The sequence below is a fragment of the Cydia fagiglandana genome, chromosome 12, assembly GCF_963556715.1.
Source record: "Cydia fagiglandana chromosome 12, ilCydFagi1.1, whole genome shotgun sequence".
Lineage (NCBI taxonomy): Eukaryota > Metazoa > Arthropoda > Insecta > Lepidoptera > Tortricidae > Cydia > Cydia fagiglandana.
Window position 1 is genome coordinate 4,312,924 of NC_085943.1, and position 17,710 is coordinate 4,330,633.

The 17,710-nt window shown below is 38.9% G+C and overlaps 1 protein-coding gene across 2 annotated transcripts in view; it reads left to right on the top strand.

Moving 5' to 3' along the window:
- The window catches only part of LOC134669415 (solute carrier family 22 member 1-like), a 39,355-nt gene that overhangs the window by 12,600 nt on the left and 9,045 nt on the right, over positions 1 to 17,710 (top strand). For both annotated transcript variants that reach the window (XM_063526985.1, XM_063526983.1), the window contains exons 2-5: positions 7,502 to 7,684; positions 10,940 to 11,153; positions 11,653 to 11,908; positions 15,364 to 15,984. In XM_063526985.1, coding sequence (XP_063383055.1) covers positions 7,524 to 7,684; positions 10,940 to 11,153; positions 11,653 to 11,908; positions 15,364 to 15,984 — 1,252 coding nt within the window. In that variant the 5' untranslated portion in view covers positions 7,502 to 7,523. The remainder of the gene's footprint in view (positions 1 to 7,501; positions 7,685 to 10,939; positions 11,154 to 11,652; positions 11,909 to 15,363; positions 15,985 to 17,710) is intronic.

The window sequence follows — 17,710 nt, forward strand, 5'->3', positions numbered from 1 at the left end:
ACCCTAATAGGTTACGTTTTTTATAATGTTTATATGTAGTTTTTATTGTTTTTCTGTACATATTTTAATTTTATATTCATGTTATAAACAACCAAACTTAAGAAGAAAAACAAAATAGGAATATTTTCTTACTTACAGGTATTTTACAAATAGAATATCTTTCTTCGGTGTCTTTGAAGAAGTAACTAAATTTGAGCTCAGGAAGGCACCCTTGAAATTAAAGGAGTTTAAAAACGCTGTACTTATATAAAACTGTGGGACTCCTATTTTAGGATTCAAAGAAATAATTAATCAAATAATCACATGAAAATAATATGTATTAATATTTATCCTGACATTACAAGAATCAAAATTCGACAATTCAAGTGACACCTACTTATGTATCGTTGACTTAGCAGCCTGCTTCGCAGGCGGAGGTAAGCAACTGAAAAAGGTTCGCCACAAAACTACCTCGTTGTTAGTTACTTGAAAATTGTTATTAAGAGTTTTTTAACATGCGGTTAAGTTTAGATTCCCGGTAAACTGGAAACTAGCTACATATCTCTACAACGGTTTACAATGGCCATGTTAGTAGGTATGTTTGAGGCAGCACGCTTCACGGAACACACGGAATAAACTTCAGGTTGCTCTATAACCAGCAAAATTTGAAATAGCTTTTCTGGGGAGGTCAGTAGGCCAAGCACATGATTGACGCGACAGTATCTCGCCGCGAGATATGTAGACAACCCGTCTTTTTCGAACTGCAGCGACGGGACCGGTGCCGGGATGTGCTAGCCCGGCAGATTCTCAGTAGCTCCCTAACTGGTATCTTCCAAAATAATCATGCATGTTCCTAACTGTCACTAACGTAAACTAATCACTAGGTACGTCGTATCTCACAATGGCAGCTATGATTCTCGTGAGACAAACAACGCATTGTCTACGAGATGCTCGGACAATAATTCTCTCAACACCTCTTGTTACCACGTGACGCGAGACCTGACACAAGGTGACGTTCGGATTGAGACTGCAACAGCAGCAACTGCAGTATTGCAGCGCAGCAGCAAAAAAAACAGGAGTAATATCACGCTGCAATAACTGCATCAGTAATACTGGTGCATAATAAATAATCAAGTTTATAATTGTTTTAGTTATTAAAAACAATGATCTAAATTAAATCATTGTACTTTATTCCATCCGATGGAGTCGACGAATTTAACAACAAGTATATTTATGTAAGACCAGATGATAAATAAGTAAATGCTCATAGAGCTAGACCAAGAAAAGTCTGCAGAGATTTAATAGCCCATGCAGTGCAAGTGTTATTTTAAACGTCAAACTTCTATGAAATTATAGAAATAGAAATAATTTTATTCGTGGGCACAAACACAAAATAAAAACTTAGCCAGCAACATGCTGCAGCAGCTGCTTCAGCTGCAGCAGTTCTTTCCAGTTTATGTCGTATAAATAACACTTGCACTGCGTGGGCTATCAAAATCGCTGCAGACTTTTCTTGGTCTAACTCTAGCAAGTTTCTCGTAATTTAAGAAAGTAGTTTTAAAATGAGAGCGTTTTACTTTGATTGTATGATTACAAAATATGTAGTTACTCGTATGCACTTTTATAGATTATTAACGATTTTCAAATCTACCACGGACTATTAAGTCAAAACGAATGATATAAATAAACAGCACATACCATTCGTAGGCACAGCAGACAGTAACTCAGAACATTGTGCTGGGGCGGCGATGCGTACTTCCGAGATACGGGCCGAAGGTCGGCTCGGGTGTCAGCGATTGATTTCAATGTGGATTGCGGACGGTGTATGGTTTAAGTTAACATGTCAGTTATGAGTATAAGGCCGGCTCCCTAGTAGAATCGAATCTTGGAGGATACTCGTATAACCAAACGAAGTAGCCATTAACAGGCTCTATCGAAACTGGATGACCAATGGGCATATACATTGGAGGACTGACGTTTATCTGAAATGGCTATTTTTACGTCACGTACCTATACATTTGACGTGCCCCTCCCCCGCAAAAATCGGCAGACGGTTTTGTACAGAAAATTACCGACAAGGGGCCTGTTCATAAATATTAAGTCATCATTTTTGACGATTTTTGACCCCTTCCCCCCCCCTAAAATCATCCAAAAATCATGCTTCGAATGACCCCGTTTCCTCCTAAATCCGTCATGCTACCATCATCCGATGTCCAGCTAGTGCAGAGTGGAGGTAGACGGGTAAAGTAGGGCTGCACCGTCATTGAGACCGAAGAAAAGTGGATCTATATCTGAATCCCTAAAGTCTTTTCTCCTATCTTTGCATTCCCTAATATTGTTTGTCATAATGATCAGGTGTCCTAACACTAAAAACCCTAATTTTGTTTTCCCTAACCTTTTTTTTTTTAAGAGGGGAAATGCTTTACGCATACCACCCCGGCGCGGGGACGGGCCGGGATGGTTATGTGGGACTCCCTGTTGTGGGCTAATGAGACCCCAGGTTTACCCACTAAAACCCCTCTGTTGCCGCCTCGCTGCTATACGGCGAGGTCCCAGGAACGCCGAAGTACTCTTCCGCAACCTCGCCAGCAGCCGTCCGGACTCGGACCCGACTCTAGGGGAAATCACCCCTTCACCTCAGTGGGCGCGTTGCTTACACATCGCGCCCGCCCACGCAGGGACCTTTGTGCGGGCGACAGACGTCCCCGAGCCTGCCGCCCACAAGTGCCCTTATGGGGGTAACCGGCGGTCGTATGCCAACCGCCGCCGCCCCACGCGCTTGCGGCGCATTGGCTGAGAGGCCGGATCTTCCTCCCTGCCACGCTCCGCTGCCTCCTTCTGCACCATCACGTCCTCGCAGAAGGAGGCCACCGCCTTCAATCGACTCTCCCCACCAAGCATGGCTTTTACTACCGCTGGCAAGGAAAGGTCTCTCCCCACTACGGCCACGAGTGCGGCCCTCTGATCCGCCCACGCTGGGCAAATGGCCAGCGTGTGCAGCGCCGTGTCTTCGGCATCGCCGCAGTCGTGGCATTGCATAGTTGGTTCCCGTCCCTCCCTCCTACACTGGTATCTTCCGAAGCAACCATGCCCCGAGAGAACCTGAGTAAGGTGGAAGGAGAGGAACCCCTCCTTTCTTCTGATCCATCGCTCCAGAACGGGTCGGATGGCTTCGACGGTCCAGTGGCCGGCACTTGGCGCCTCCAATCTCTCTTTCCACTTCTGGAGGAGCACTCGACGGGAATCAAGTCTCCACCGTCTGACCTCCTCCAGAGGTGGTTGGACCACCCCGGCCCGCGCCTCAGAGACACGCCAATAAACATAAACACTTTTGTGGCAGCAAGTTCTAAAACCTAACCATTTTTCAGAACCTTACATTATGGAAAATAATCGTTATGATAATTGATCTTTAGGGCATGTGCCCATTAGGACAAACCAGTTAGGGCAAGTGACTTTAGGACAAACGTTGTTAGGGATTCAGAATGACACCCAGAAAAGTTGAATAATGCCAAGAGCTAGGCCGAGGAGCTAGGAGTAAAAACAAATCATCTTACAAATTTTTGAAACTTCAACCCTTTCTAAGCATTTGGTCTGAGATCCTCCATGAAAAAAATTGGGTCCCGCCATTCCCTACCCTCATGGTGTCCCCTCCCAAAATCCTGGATTCACCACTTACTTTCCTTGTTGAGCTTGCGTCTAACTTTATCCATATATGTACTTGTATATCCATATAATTTTAACTTCTTTAGAAATATTTAAAAAAAAACACCTAGATTGATCAGGTTAGGTTTATGAATAGGTAAATACCCCTGAATGAATATTGTTTTTCAAACTGCTGTCAATTTAAGGATGACTCACGCTAGAACAATCCGGATTATGGATATCAGATCACGTGATTACTGTGGTGGTAGTGGTTCAAACTAAAGACAATTATTTATATTGTCAATATGACGCAATGGCATACTACCAGTCTAGGTATAGTCACCTGCAATAATATGTTACTCTTCGAAGGCCGCAAAAATATGTGACACGCTCTTATGGCTCTACAAATAAGATCGGGACAGATATTTTTGCGGTCTTCGATGTATAACATATTATTGCAGGTGACTGTACCACCTACGTGCCTGCTGCTGCAAACTTACAAAGTATAGATCGTGTCATTCACGAAGACGCGTGCCTTGACTCGTATTGCCATGTCATTAAAGGTTAGATTTGCCAAATCTGCGCGTCTTCGTGATGACACGAACTACGAGTAGGGAATCAATTGTTTGTCAATTAATTTCGCTCCAACTGTACTATGCATGGACGAAGCGGATTATTTACACATGTTTGTGTTAGTAACCTTTTGACACACATTTCGAGCTTACTTGACAAACATGAATGACGTGATCAAATAATCAAGGACACTTAAGTGTGTTCACAAATAGCCTCATAGACAGTCGCATTAATGCAGTAATCCTTTTTAGGGTTCCGTACCCAAAGGGTAAAAACGGGACGCTATTACTAAGACTCCACTGTCCGTCCGTCTGTCACCAGGCTGTATCTCATGAACCTCTTTTGTTCAAGTCGTTGCAAAGTTAACTTGGACGGACTCAAAATCTACCCCATGGTAAGCCGTCGCACCTGTTTAGGTCAGGGCTCGGAACCGGTATTTTTTTTAAACCCCGAAATAGACCAATATTTTGAATTATTTTATGCTTTTTACGTAAGACTGGATCATGTATTTAGGTAACGAATTTGTGTTATCAGATTGTCCAATTAAAAAAGAAATAATAAACCAAAGAACGAAAAAGAACGTAATAATACCGGTATTTTTGTATGGAGCAAATACCGGTTTCCGAGCCCTGGTTTAGGTAAATAGTTGAGCATTTTGTAATACTAGTATACAGGGTGGCAAAAAAATAAGTGCATTCCCGTTGACAGGAAGATTTTGGGATTATACTGAGCAACTTTTACTATGAAACCAATCCCGAAATCGCGAAAAGGAAATCTCAATGTTTTTGTTAATCTTTCTCTAGAAGTTAAAATTATAAGTATATGGATAGAGTTAGACGCAATCTCAACAAGGAATTAGTAAGTGGTGAATCCAGGATTTTGGGAGGGGACACCATGAGGGTAGGTTATGTAGAGACCTAAATTTTTTTTCGGGGTTGGTCCCATAGTAAAAGTTGTTCAATATAATTCCAAAACCTCCTTGGCAACGGGAATGCGCTTATTTTTTGGCCACCGTGTATTTATTACTTATAGACGAATTGTAATTGAAAACTATAAAGAGTAAGTAATTTGACCACGTGACGGTGACGTCACATGCTAGTGTTTCATATAAATACCATAGTAGCAAAATCGTTTTGACAGTTTGAAAAAAGAAACTAATTTGACTATTAGTCAAATACCTTATACTGCAGCAGTACCTATTACTGGTGTAGTCTGAATCCCAACGGTACCTTAAGGACTTAAAGAATAGGGCCTATTATTAAGGTACCCTATTTAATAGGGCTGTCATGTTCTCATGAACGCCGTTGACCTCAGACATGAGTATATTCTTAGAAAACCTTATCTCCATGCAATAAAGTTCAAATCGGTTAGTGGTATATATACGATGATTCAAAACTACAGTACGGTCATTGAGTAGTCAAAACAGTGAATAAGTACTACCTTAGATTAAGGGGTCAATTAACAAACTGGCAGTCAGTTTATCATCCAATTATGGCCAATTAAACGGATTTCCTCCTTTATCAAACGCTCATTAATAAGTACCTGGTTAATGTGGTTTTAGAGATATATTAACTAGATAAATAAATTATCTTACAATATCCAGATGAAAATTAACTCACAAATCTTACATTATTTATATGGAAATAATTATGTACCTACTTAAATACAAAAAACACTTTATTTTTATTTATCCTCTTTATATCATTAAGATTTCTAGTTTTAAATTTTATTAAATATTGTGTCTTAGGATTAGACTTGAAAGACTTAGGATTGACAAATTGAAACACATCTGACTGTCCGCACACACATAAGTAGTACGAAATATAAAGCCACGTATTCACTATAAACAATTTTGTTTATAAACAGTGTTCGTAAACAAAGTTTCCCAGAAAATGGTAAATCGTGGACGTTATAACCCACGATGTAAAAGAAATGACCGTGCAGGAAATGTCAGGATTTCTAGACTTTTGTCAGAACATTGCAAATTGTCATATGACAACTCTACACCACCAACAGCAGGCCTAGCCATAGAAGGTAGCATCCTATAGAAGTGGTATACGCGTGCGTGCGTGAGGGACAAAACATACGCAATGCGACACTATGATTGGTCGAATTTATTTGTTGCCCACCATTAATCAAACTAAATTTATGGTGGGGAACAAAAAATATGTGAGACTTTGTTCTGTGACAAGGACAAACAATAATAGCGCTTTCGCTGCTACTCCTACTGAAGGATACATAAAACCATCCCGTTCTGTCAGTTATTAGTGGTGGGGACCACTGCCCAATCCAGTTTAATACTAGATTCATGGGCCTAGCACATGATTGGCGCGACAGAGTCTCGCGGCGAGATAAACGAGGGCCCGGACGGGACGGGTAGTCTATCGCGCCACGAGATACCTCGGCCCGATTCGAACTTTAAACAAAAACGTCACTTTTAACACTGACGTATCTAATGCATATCGTATCTAGTCGTATATTTGACTAATGTTAAAATTCGAACCGGGCTGTGTCGCGCCAATGATGTGCTAGCCCGGCAGGGCTCTACAATGTCTTGGAACGCGCGCAGCCCGCCTGGCTGATCTTCTATCTTCCTTGATGGATAAACGTATTGTTTACTGGCCACGTGAGACAAGGCTCTAGCGTATGGAATACTTAATTCGTTACGATTCGAGCATAGCAATCATTTATATTTAACTACGCCTCAGTAATAGATACACGTGCCAAATACGTATGCCCTGTCAGTTTGCATCTCTATCAGACACGTCTCTTCAAGCGTTAGTGAGACAAAGAGATTGCTTATAAATTATGTAATAAGAAAATTAGGTACCTAAGTTTCAATCGAATATCGTTCACGTGGTTCAAGTTTTATTGTCATCGACTATGAAATTTTATGTTAACCTGGTTCCGATTTCATCGATTATCATCATAATGGCTCCTCTACACGATGGGCCAGCGCCGGCCACTCCAAGGGACGCATTTATGCGTTAGAGGGAGCAAGTGATACCTATTGCTGTCTCATTCTACCGCATTTCTGCGTCCCTTGGAGAGGCCAGCGCTGGCCCATCGTGTAGAGGAGCCATAACATGTGATCTGAGGCTTTCATATTCACTGGCCGAGTTGTGGATACTATTTTTCTGTTCACCGGAGAAATCAGAAACCGGCAACATCGTTTAGTACAGTGGGCCAAAAATTAACGCTTTCCGGCTGCAGAACAGAAAAAGTGTTTTCACTACCTGAAAAATAAGATTTCAAACAGTTTAAAAGTTCAAACCAATCCAATTTTAACATTCGTTATCTTTTCCAGAGCCCTTGACCCCGCTGCCAAGATGGAAGAGAAGAAAGAAATTAATCTAGACTCGGTGCTGGAGAGCCTAGGTCCGTACGGACGCTACAATATACTCAATTTCGTGTTGCTGCTTTTCCCGATTTTGCTAAGCGCTTTCTTCGAGTGTGGATTTATTTTTGAGGCCCAACAGCAGAATTACAGGTCAGTATTTAACTAGGTATAAGTAGTTAATGAATGAGTAAATGAAATTAATTTATTTCAGAAAATATTTTCATATGAGATCAAAAGTAATTACAGTAATTATAGTAATTATATAGTACAATATGCTCAAATTAAATTATGACGTATACAAACACAAAAATTTAATTTAAAACTATGTCAAATAAGGACCTGCGTCTCGGGTCACCCCGACCCCGATACAACAGACTTGTGGTAGGTTAAGGTATAGGGGTTCTTACTAATACATACTGCCGTATTCGAACTTCAAGATATTCACATGAGACACGACACGTACTAGATCCATTCTAGATTAATCTAGATACGTTATAGTTTAGATATCAACTAGTTCTCTTTTGCAGCGCAATTCGGGCAACCAATGTCACTTTCTATTAGATGTGAATTGGATCTCTAAGTCATATCCTGTGGAAATCGTTCAAGAGTGTCTCCAGAATCGCGCAAATGTCAAATTTGACAGGTTAGATCTAAAACATATCGTTATCGTATCTTGGTGATGTCTAAAAGATATCTAATAGATGTCTATTTTAAAATCCGAGTCGGGCCCATAGCCCGCCGGGCTTAGCGGGGTTAAAAGGTACCAGTGCTACTGATTACTGATTAAATATCGACTCAAGTGTTTTCGATATCAGTAGCAAGACTAGCAAGCGTTTTTAAATCGTAATAGAGCATTTCTTTTATTTTATGCCATTTTTATAATTGTGACCTTTTTTGCCACTTTTTTGGTATTTCTAGTCAGGATCGCGAGCCCTTTTCATCCTTATAGAAGAAAAAGTGTCCTAAAATTTCCTTACATTTTTTCAAAATATCCTTTTTGTTACCGCAATACAAAGTACTTCAGTACTTTGACATATGGTAACACAACAAGAAAAAAAAACTCTGGGACATTTTCTTATCCCATTAGGATCGAAGCTCGTGATTCTTAGTACAAATAACACAAAAGTGGCAAAATAGGTCACAAATATATAAAAATGGGAAAAAATAAAAAAATACGCTCAATAAGAAATATCACTCAACCTTGAAGTAAACAATAATATTAATTAAGACTCTTTGATTTATTATTATTGCAACTGCAATACCTGTAAATAATGATAATTCAATTTAATTATTTTATTACAGTGATAATGTTTTTTATGAATTAGATAGCGGTATACTGTCTTACGTCACAAATTTATCGATATCGGCATATAGTAAATTTCACTTATCTTCGTACTTTGATAACTAGAAAATTGTAAGACTACTGCGTTGGCCGAAACGTTAATGCAATTAACCAATGATGGCCATTAACACGGTAACGGACGGTTACAGTTTACGGTTCAATTTATAATGGTTAATGCAATTAACGTTCGGCCAAAACTGCTGCAGAGTGCCTAAATAAGCTGACTTCATGACTTGCCCGTGTATTTAGTGAAATTAGTAACCAGTTTATACTACAAATTTATTTTTAAGACAAATGTTGCTTTTATTTTATGGTCCTAATTCATCCCGTAATTTAATAAAATAATGATTAAGTATTTGCAAAATATTGACTTTTTTTTTTTATAATATTATACATATAATTCATTTTGTAATCTTCACAACTTATTTTTCTAATAGCGAATGCATAACACGTGTCAAATCAAATACCAACACGTTTGTTTAACATTTAACATTACATGACATGGCGGTAGTCATTAGACGTTTGTCACTTTTTTAAATTCGACACTGTTATTTATTAGAAATTCATTAGGCGACATCGTCATCACATATAGCGATGTGTTTTTATTTAAAACGCGAGTATCGAACCTGTATTTATGTATATGAATATTATGAATGTGATTAGGTATCATAAATTTCGTAATGATTTATCAGTACCTAATAATAAAAGCACCTTTGTGCTACCAAAATTACCAAAAACCTCTCGATAGGTTGATAACTCCTGACGTAAATACATGACGGCATATTTCACTGATAAGTATTACGGGCTATAAAAGGTTATATTTATTTTGTAGGAAAGTCCCTCGCGTACATCTCGTCAATTATTATAATTACCTATATTAACTCTCTCATTTGAAGAGCCAATGATAAAATATCATCCCGATTTCGGAAAATGGCAATCCTTTAAAGTACTTACATAAGCTCCCTAATATTCAAATAGAAAGATAGGATCAAAAGCTTCTTTATAGTAGCTACCTATTAGTTAAGGTTGTGTCTTTATTCTGAAATTCTAAAAGTTCATACCTACTTTATCTATTTAGGTATGTTAAAACCTACTTCTTATAATTTGTATGAACAAACTAACGAAAGTCTTAGAAAAAGCCAAATCATTAGATTTAAACCAAGAAAAGTCTGCAGAGATTTTGACGTATAAATAACACTGGCACTGCGTGTGCTGTCAAAATCTCTGCCGACTTTTCTTGGTCTAACTCCACTAACTATTTCAATGTCCATAAAAAAGACGCCGGTTTTCCCAAAATGTTTTGACCCAATTACGGGACAACCCGAGTAGGTACTCATCCTGCGTCCAACGCGTCCTCTAAAACAAGCTTTGGCATTGATGGCTAATGACTATCAACAGATCACAACTATAGTTCGTTTTTTTAGCATTAGAAAGAACTTGGAAGAAGGTAAGCGATCTTGACATGTATTTTAATTGAAAAACGCTTTTTTTTTAATCAATAACTATTACTTATGAAAGCAGAAGAATATAAGTGATCGTATTAGATTCATAATTGTTACATATTTGCCGTAACTTATTTTTAAAATGTGTTTTTCAATTAAAAGACACCTCAAGATTGTTTACCTTATTTCTAATGCTAAAAAAACGAACTATATAAACTTTGGGCTGCATGAGTCATAAAGCAATATCACATGCGTTTGACGTAAGTAAAACGATTTAGGGCTTTATCACACTGGGTATTTTGCGAGCGAATCTCGAGTGCGTTAAGGTACGCCTGCTGTAATAGTTAAAAACAAACTATATACTAGAAAACACACTAGTGTAGACATACATTCCCAATTTAAAAGAAAGAAAAAAAGAAAATAAATTTATTCAGGACGCTTACAGTATTGCTTAAAACTAATACAACACTTTTATAAGTATAAAACATAAACGTCACTGAATAGGTCTCCCCTCAGCTTAATGACAAGTTACCTTTCAGGTATCTTGACGCTGGTCTTCCGTGGAGACCTGTCCAAGCGATCGCGTCAGCACGTAAACTTGACTAACATTTAATGTCACAGATGCGAAATACCAGGCTGCGAAGGGCTATACAACGACACCTCATGGCTCGAATACTCGTTCGCCATCCCGACCACACCAGACAAGAAACACTTGGAGTCCTGCTTAAGATACGCGCCGACCGGCACGGGGTGCACGGCAGATCAGTTCAACACCAGCAATGTCGTGCCGTGTGAGAGATACGTGTATGAGATTGATCAAAGCTTTATGCAAGAGGTGAGTGACATGTTTAGGTAACTTAGGAGACTAACAAGTTGCAGACTTCGGGCTTAATAGACCTTGTGACGTCTATATTTATAAATTGTTTCACGGAAGTCTTGACATTTAGATGCTGAATTATCATTATTAGGAGTATTTAAAATACTAACCCTACATATTTTATTATACCATAAATCTGGGTCATATCATTTTGTTGCAATAGATTTGACCTATAAAATGATATTGTTTGTCGAATTGGTACCTTTCAAATTACAATTCTATAATTTTTATAGCACACCTCACACAGTGTTATAAGAATATTTCCATATTAATATACCTTTTGTGTTAATTCCTCTCTAATTTTCTTAAAAGAATAGCAGTAGGAAACCCCTTCAGGGATAAATTCGTAAGTAAGTAAGTAAATATCCTTATCTTTATTGCACCAAAAAAATATATATTGTATGTAAATAAATGATTTTTCTAATATTCATAATCTTTTATTTTACCGTCTCTTCAGTTCGACTTCGCCTGCCAAGAGTGGAAGCGCGCCCTGGTGGGCACCGTACACAACTCCGGCATGTTCGCCGCCATGCTCTTCACCGGGGCCATCTCGGACCGCTTCGGCCGAAAGATTGCCGTCGGGATCGCGGCAACCGCTTCGCTGGTCTTCGGGATCCTCCGAGGATTCGCACCAGATTACACCACTTATCTTGTTATGCATTTCTTCGAGGCCGGCTTTGGGGGTGGGCTTTACCCGTCGGCGTATGTTCTGAGTAAGTACCTGATGAATTGATGATTGACTCTTTGGTCCGGTATCCGGTTGACGTCGCTCGCTGCATTAAACGTCTTTTTCTTTGGCAATGTTGCTCTTTCCATAAAGTATGCTGCGTACGGCGTCAACGGCAGGCCAAGGTTTTAAGGCCATATGATTTAATTTCATAAATAAAATTCAAGCAAATGTTAATGTCATGTAATCGTGAGACCTTCCCACAAATTGGTCTGTGGACGTTCCTAATTCATTGCCATTGGTACATATGTTGGCATTGGCATTGGCCATTGTAGGTATCAATTGACAATATTAATGCCAACACATTTTTAACGAAACAGATGTAAACTCTTCTTTTCTTTATCCTTTGCACCTTGAGAATTTACGACTTCGACAAAAACGATAAAGTAGTTAGTTTCTTTGGCGGTACAGCAAACTTGTTTACTTTTTAATAATTCTATCTTTACCTAATTGCGGACGCTTGAATTCAAACGTCATTTTTATCAGACAGAACAAAGTACCCTCTGTTGAACGGTTGGCAATAATATTATGGACGGATCTGATAACCTGGACCCGCTTTTAGACTCTGTTTTAATTAGTAATTAATCAAGTACTTTGATAAATTATTCAGCATTTGTTGTAAATGTGTTACCAACTATATTAATTAGTGGAAAAGGCCATAGTTAATGTGATGGAGACCGAGAGCTGAAGCAAATATTATTTCCTTGGGAACTTTTCATATCGCAAATCGCGATATTGATTATAGATTTACTTAACAATAGACAAAGGACCGTCGGAGCCTATTAGAAAGCTACAATCTATAGCACTTTCGTTAGTTAAATTATTGTATCATAATCATAACATCTCCAAATAGCATTTTTACTACGACTATATCCAAAGACTAAATATAATTAGATACGTTTTAAGAACACATATTTTGCAACCGTGACCTAAGTACATAATGTCTATTTCCATTAATAACAATTTCAATGGCAATCTATTGGTATTCGCATTTATTTCTAAGAAACATTGATCAGGAAAACAAATAACACTTTATATGTCTGACTCTATAAATAGCCCATCAATGACATTCATGACTCATAATAATTATCTTAATCGTGCACCATCATTACGAGTATAATCCATCGCGCATAGCATAACAACCTAATAAGCAATAGTATCTATAATTATATTTGACTCGTGCCATATAAAGTATATTTTCAAACTAGTTTTTAAATACACATACGGTTGTTAACCCTTTGACCGCCGTTGGCATGTATACAAGACAACGATAGAACGATACACTGGCGCCGCTGTCTTGTATACAAGACACAAATTCAACCGCTCGGTAAATGTGAAAAAACATCAATTGTAGTATATTTTTACACTCGTGTTAATGTTTTAGGTCATTGATTTTTAAAATAATTGCATTTAAAGCAGATAAATAAATCCATTCTTTTATAATAAGGCAATCAAAAAAATTGCTCCAGTTTTCAACGTTTTTCATGTTCCTCGTCGCCGTTGTCTTGTATACAAGACAGCTAGGGATGGGAATGTTAATTCGATATGAGAATATTAGAGATGCAACGGATAGTTGTTTGGCCGGATACTGGATATTCGGCCTGACCTTCGGCCGAATATCCGGTATCCGGCCGCCGAATATCGGCCAGCAGAGCTGCACCTACATTTCGCTTTTTCAGGTGCGCATTCTGCAGTTTTGACCTGTTTCTAAGTGAACGTTCGCGCGGACACATTTCTAGGTTCGAAATGAGTGCGCGTGCAAGTCAGTTGAATCTCTAAATTGTTTTAAAATAATAAACACCGTAATATAATAATAAAAACAATAAAATTATGACCGTGACTGTTTCTTAAATCCAATTTGTTTACTCCAAAATCAAGCAATGGTACTATCCGGTATTCGGCCGGATAGTAGGGCAGTATCCGGTATCCGGCCGGATATTAAAATACTGGCCGGATAGGGCGGATACCGGATAGTAACCGAATATCCGGTGCATCTCTAGAGAATATTCAAAATAAATATCAAGTGGCCAATCTGGTTTTATTTAAGCATTTGAACACCTGTTAAATGCCAATTGGTGATAACTAGTAACTAGAATACGTTAAACGAGAGAGAGACAGGCATAACTATAGCTGGAGTTCAGGGAACTTGTTCAGCTGTCCATAGTAGAGTCAGACAAGTAAATCTGCCCTTGTGGTCTATTTGCAGAACAAATGATTCATTTTGAGATGATAGTGTAGTGGGGAGTGATACCCTGCAGTGACCGCTTCGCACAAGAATGGTACCTACAGGCGGACGCTCGGACTAGTCAGTGTCGCCTAACTATGAGAATGTTATGTATTTGAAATTGACGAAAAATTATTATGGTAGGGAGGGTGTAATACGGGAACTGACAAGCTCTTCTAAGAAACATGTCGAATGTGAAACATGCATTCCCGAACATTTCTGATCCCCACCCTTATCCAATATTATTGTTCTTCACTCATTGACAATTCAACCCACGTGTCATTTTCCCCAAAGTTCCGGTACATTTATATTATCGACACACGATGCGCGGCTCTAACCATACGCTTATAAAGTTTACGTACCGACAAGCGCTTACGCCGTTGACCTAGAGACTATTATTACTTAATCCGCGCGGAAACGGTCCTTGTCGGCACTGCGGGCAGTCCATGCGCGCCGTTGTCATGTATACAAGACTTCTCGTAGAGCCTAGTGCGGTGATATTACGTCATGAATCGATATTGTTTAGTGGTTGTTTTTAATGATAAAGACCTTTATTTTTAACATTGTCGTGTGTAAAAAATATGTAAATTTTTGGCATTCTCGAAATAAATTAAAGTTGGTTAAGAACAAAGCCAAATTGAGAAGATTTTTACCATAAATTGTAAATATCGATATCACATTTTCCAATCCCTAAACTTTTTATTAGTTGTTTACTTAGAATTTACTCTGGCGTGTGAGTGAGCGTCTTTGCGGACTAGGTCCGGCGGCCAAAAGGTTTTGAAAGTTAATCGCAGTAAAATTATACAATAATGTTTTATGCTATTTTTAATCAGCCTTGTGTTTATTTATTTATTAAAAGAAAGATTGAATGTGATTTTGTGAAAATTACATGCCTTCAGTGAAATAATTATGCTTGTTGTTCTAACAGGCATATTCTGCTCCTGATGTTAATTTTAGCATTTTTATCGAACCTCATGAAACTGTAAGCGAGGTATATCTATTTTAACGAAGACTCACGTTAGACAGGGCCGTGTCCGGGCCGGAGCTTTCGGTGCATCGTTTTCTATGGAATGCATCACGAGATCACCTGTCAAGTCATAGAAAAGTAAGCACCCGAAGCTCCGGCCCGGACACGGCCCGGTCTAACGTGAGTCATTCTTTACTCTCAACGGTGCCATAAGTATTTCTAATTCCATTCAATTCAAATTTGTCCACAGTTGTAGAACTGGTCGGCCTCAAGCAACGCGTCATAGTATCAGCCATGTGCAACATGGCCTTCGTGATCGGCGTAGTAATCCTCTCCGGCATAGCCTGGTTCGTCAACAACTGGAGAACTTACGTCTTCATACTCTACGCTCCTGCCCTCCTGGTCACATTATACGTCTGGTTCATGAATGAAAGCGCACGCTGGCTACTAAGCAAAGGAAGAAAAGACGAAGCGATCAAAATATTGATGTCCGCTGCCAAAATCAATAGACTGGACCCTAGAAAACTTGAATTAGATAATCTCGGAGATCCGCTTTTGAAAGCAGAGAATCAAACTGATGATAAGAAATCTCAATTGTCCAAAGCGATTCGCTCATCTATAATATGGAAGCGTCTATTGATCTGCATGTTTCTGTGGATGACTTGTTCTTTTGTGTACTATGGAATGACGATAAACTCTGTGTCGTTGAGTGACAATAAGTATTTAAGCTTTATGCTGGTGACGCTGGTGGAGATACCGGCGTACGTGGTGGTGGCGTTAGTGCTGGACAGGTACGGGAGGAAGAAGACGTTGGTAGTGACGTACACGACGTGTGCCGCTACGAGCATGCTGTTCGCTTTCTTGCCAAAGGGTGAGTAGCTAACAATAAGAGTCCAGAGGGAAAACTATGAGAGCCAGTTTTAGGTGGTTTTTTTCGTTATCTATTTAACCCTTCGACCCAGAAGCTTATCTTGTGCGGTGCGTCATCGTAAACATTATCGAAATGCACGAAGGCACAGATCGGGCGCGTTAAGGATGACTCCCGCTAGACCGGGCCGAGACGTCTGACATGTAATTTTCTATGACGGCTCATCAGTGATCACGTGGTGCATTCCAATTTCCATAGACAACGAAGAGCCGGAGGCTCCGGCCGGGTCTAGCGTGAGTCATCCTTTAGTTGATGTCTTTTGCGGTCAAAAAATTAAGTTTTCTTGTATAACCTAAACCCCGTTAGGCCCACTTGCACCATCCCACTAACCCAGGGTTAACCGGTTAAACCGTTAAACTAGTGTCAAATTGTACTGTTAACCATGGTGACACTCCAGGTTTAACCTGTTAACCCCGGGTTAGTGAAAGGTGCAAGTGGCCCTTATTCAGTTAAAGGACCATTTTATTTTTTTAAAGATACAGAGACATAAAAAATTATGTATAATTATAATATTTTAGGTACAGTGTCGTAACAGAGATTGTCATAATTTTCCACTTGGACTCTAGAATTATGTTTGCCAAGCGATGGACAATGCTGTAATTATTTTCATCACTTATCAATTTACGATAGAATAGGTAGGTACCCATTGCAATTATTTTGAAATAATCGTGATAAAGAAAATCTACGTTATTTCTTTATTCTCCTTGTATTAATTAATCCGCTATTTATCCAATCTGATAATAGACATAAATTCTTTCATCATTCCTAGTTTTTGAATACGTCACAAAATTAAACTAGTGGCTCAGAGCCTGTCTGAGTCTGTGAGCCGTAGACCTAACTAGCCTCCATGGGTTCCCCATAAAAAAAAATCAAAACACGGAATCAACAAAACAATCCAATTAAACATCGAACCTACTCACAAAATTTCATGAGAATCGTTTGAGGTTTGCGATCTATTTGAGAACATAATCCAAACGATCCAAACGAAACGGAGATAATTCGCTGACGCTCGGTCACCAATAGTACATACAATAGGTAATATTTACTTTGTGAGCTACGGTTATGTACTTGGAAATTAGATTCCCAAAGAAATATCTTCATATTTGCAATGAAACTCGACGACCAACAACTATTTTGTCACAATGAACACGTGTCGCTAAGTATTACATATGATATGACATGGCACATGTAGGTACAAATCATGTGAATACAATCGTATTTGTTGACATGGTTGTGTGCACAATGAGGTGATACTTTAAATTACCGATCATAAAATAAATGTAAACAACTTTTAAAGTACTTTGTTAACGCTGATAGCTAGAGCGTAGCGGAATATTTATTATGCTACTATAATACATAACATACCTTTAAGCTTTACCTACAGGGTGATAAATTCGATAGGGTCTTAAAAAATATGTTTTTTTAAAGATTAGATTAGGTATTGAAAAATCAATTGATACATACAGATGTAGTGCATAATCTTTTCCCATCGTCTTTTCACGGAAACGTACGAGCGTGTCATTATTTCTGTCAATCGCAGTAGAAAAGGTACTGAGGCTGACTGATGTAGCATGATAAATACGAATGTTACCGAGAAAATACGAAGGAAAAAGATTATGCACTACATCTGTACATACATCATACATCTGATACGAATGTATACGTTAAA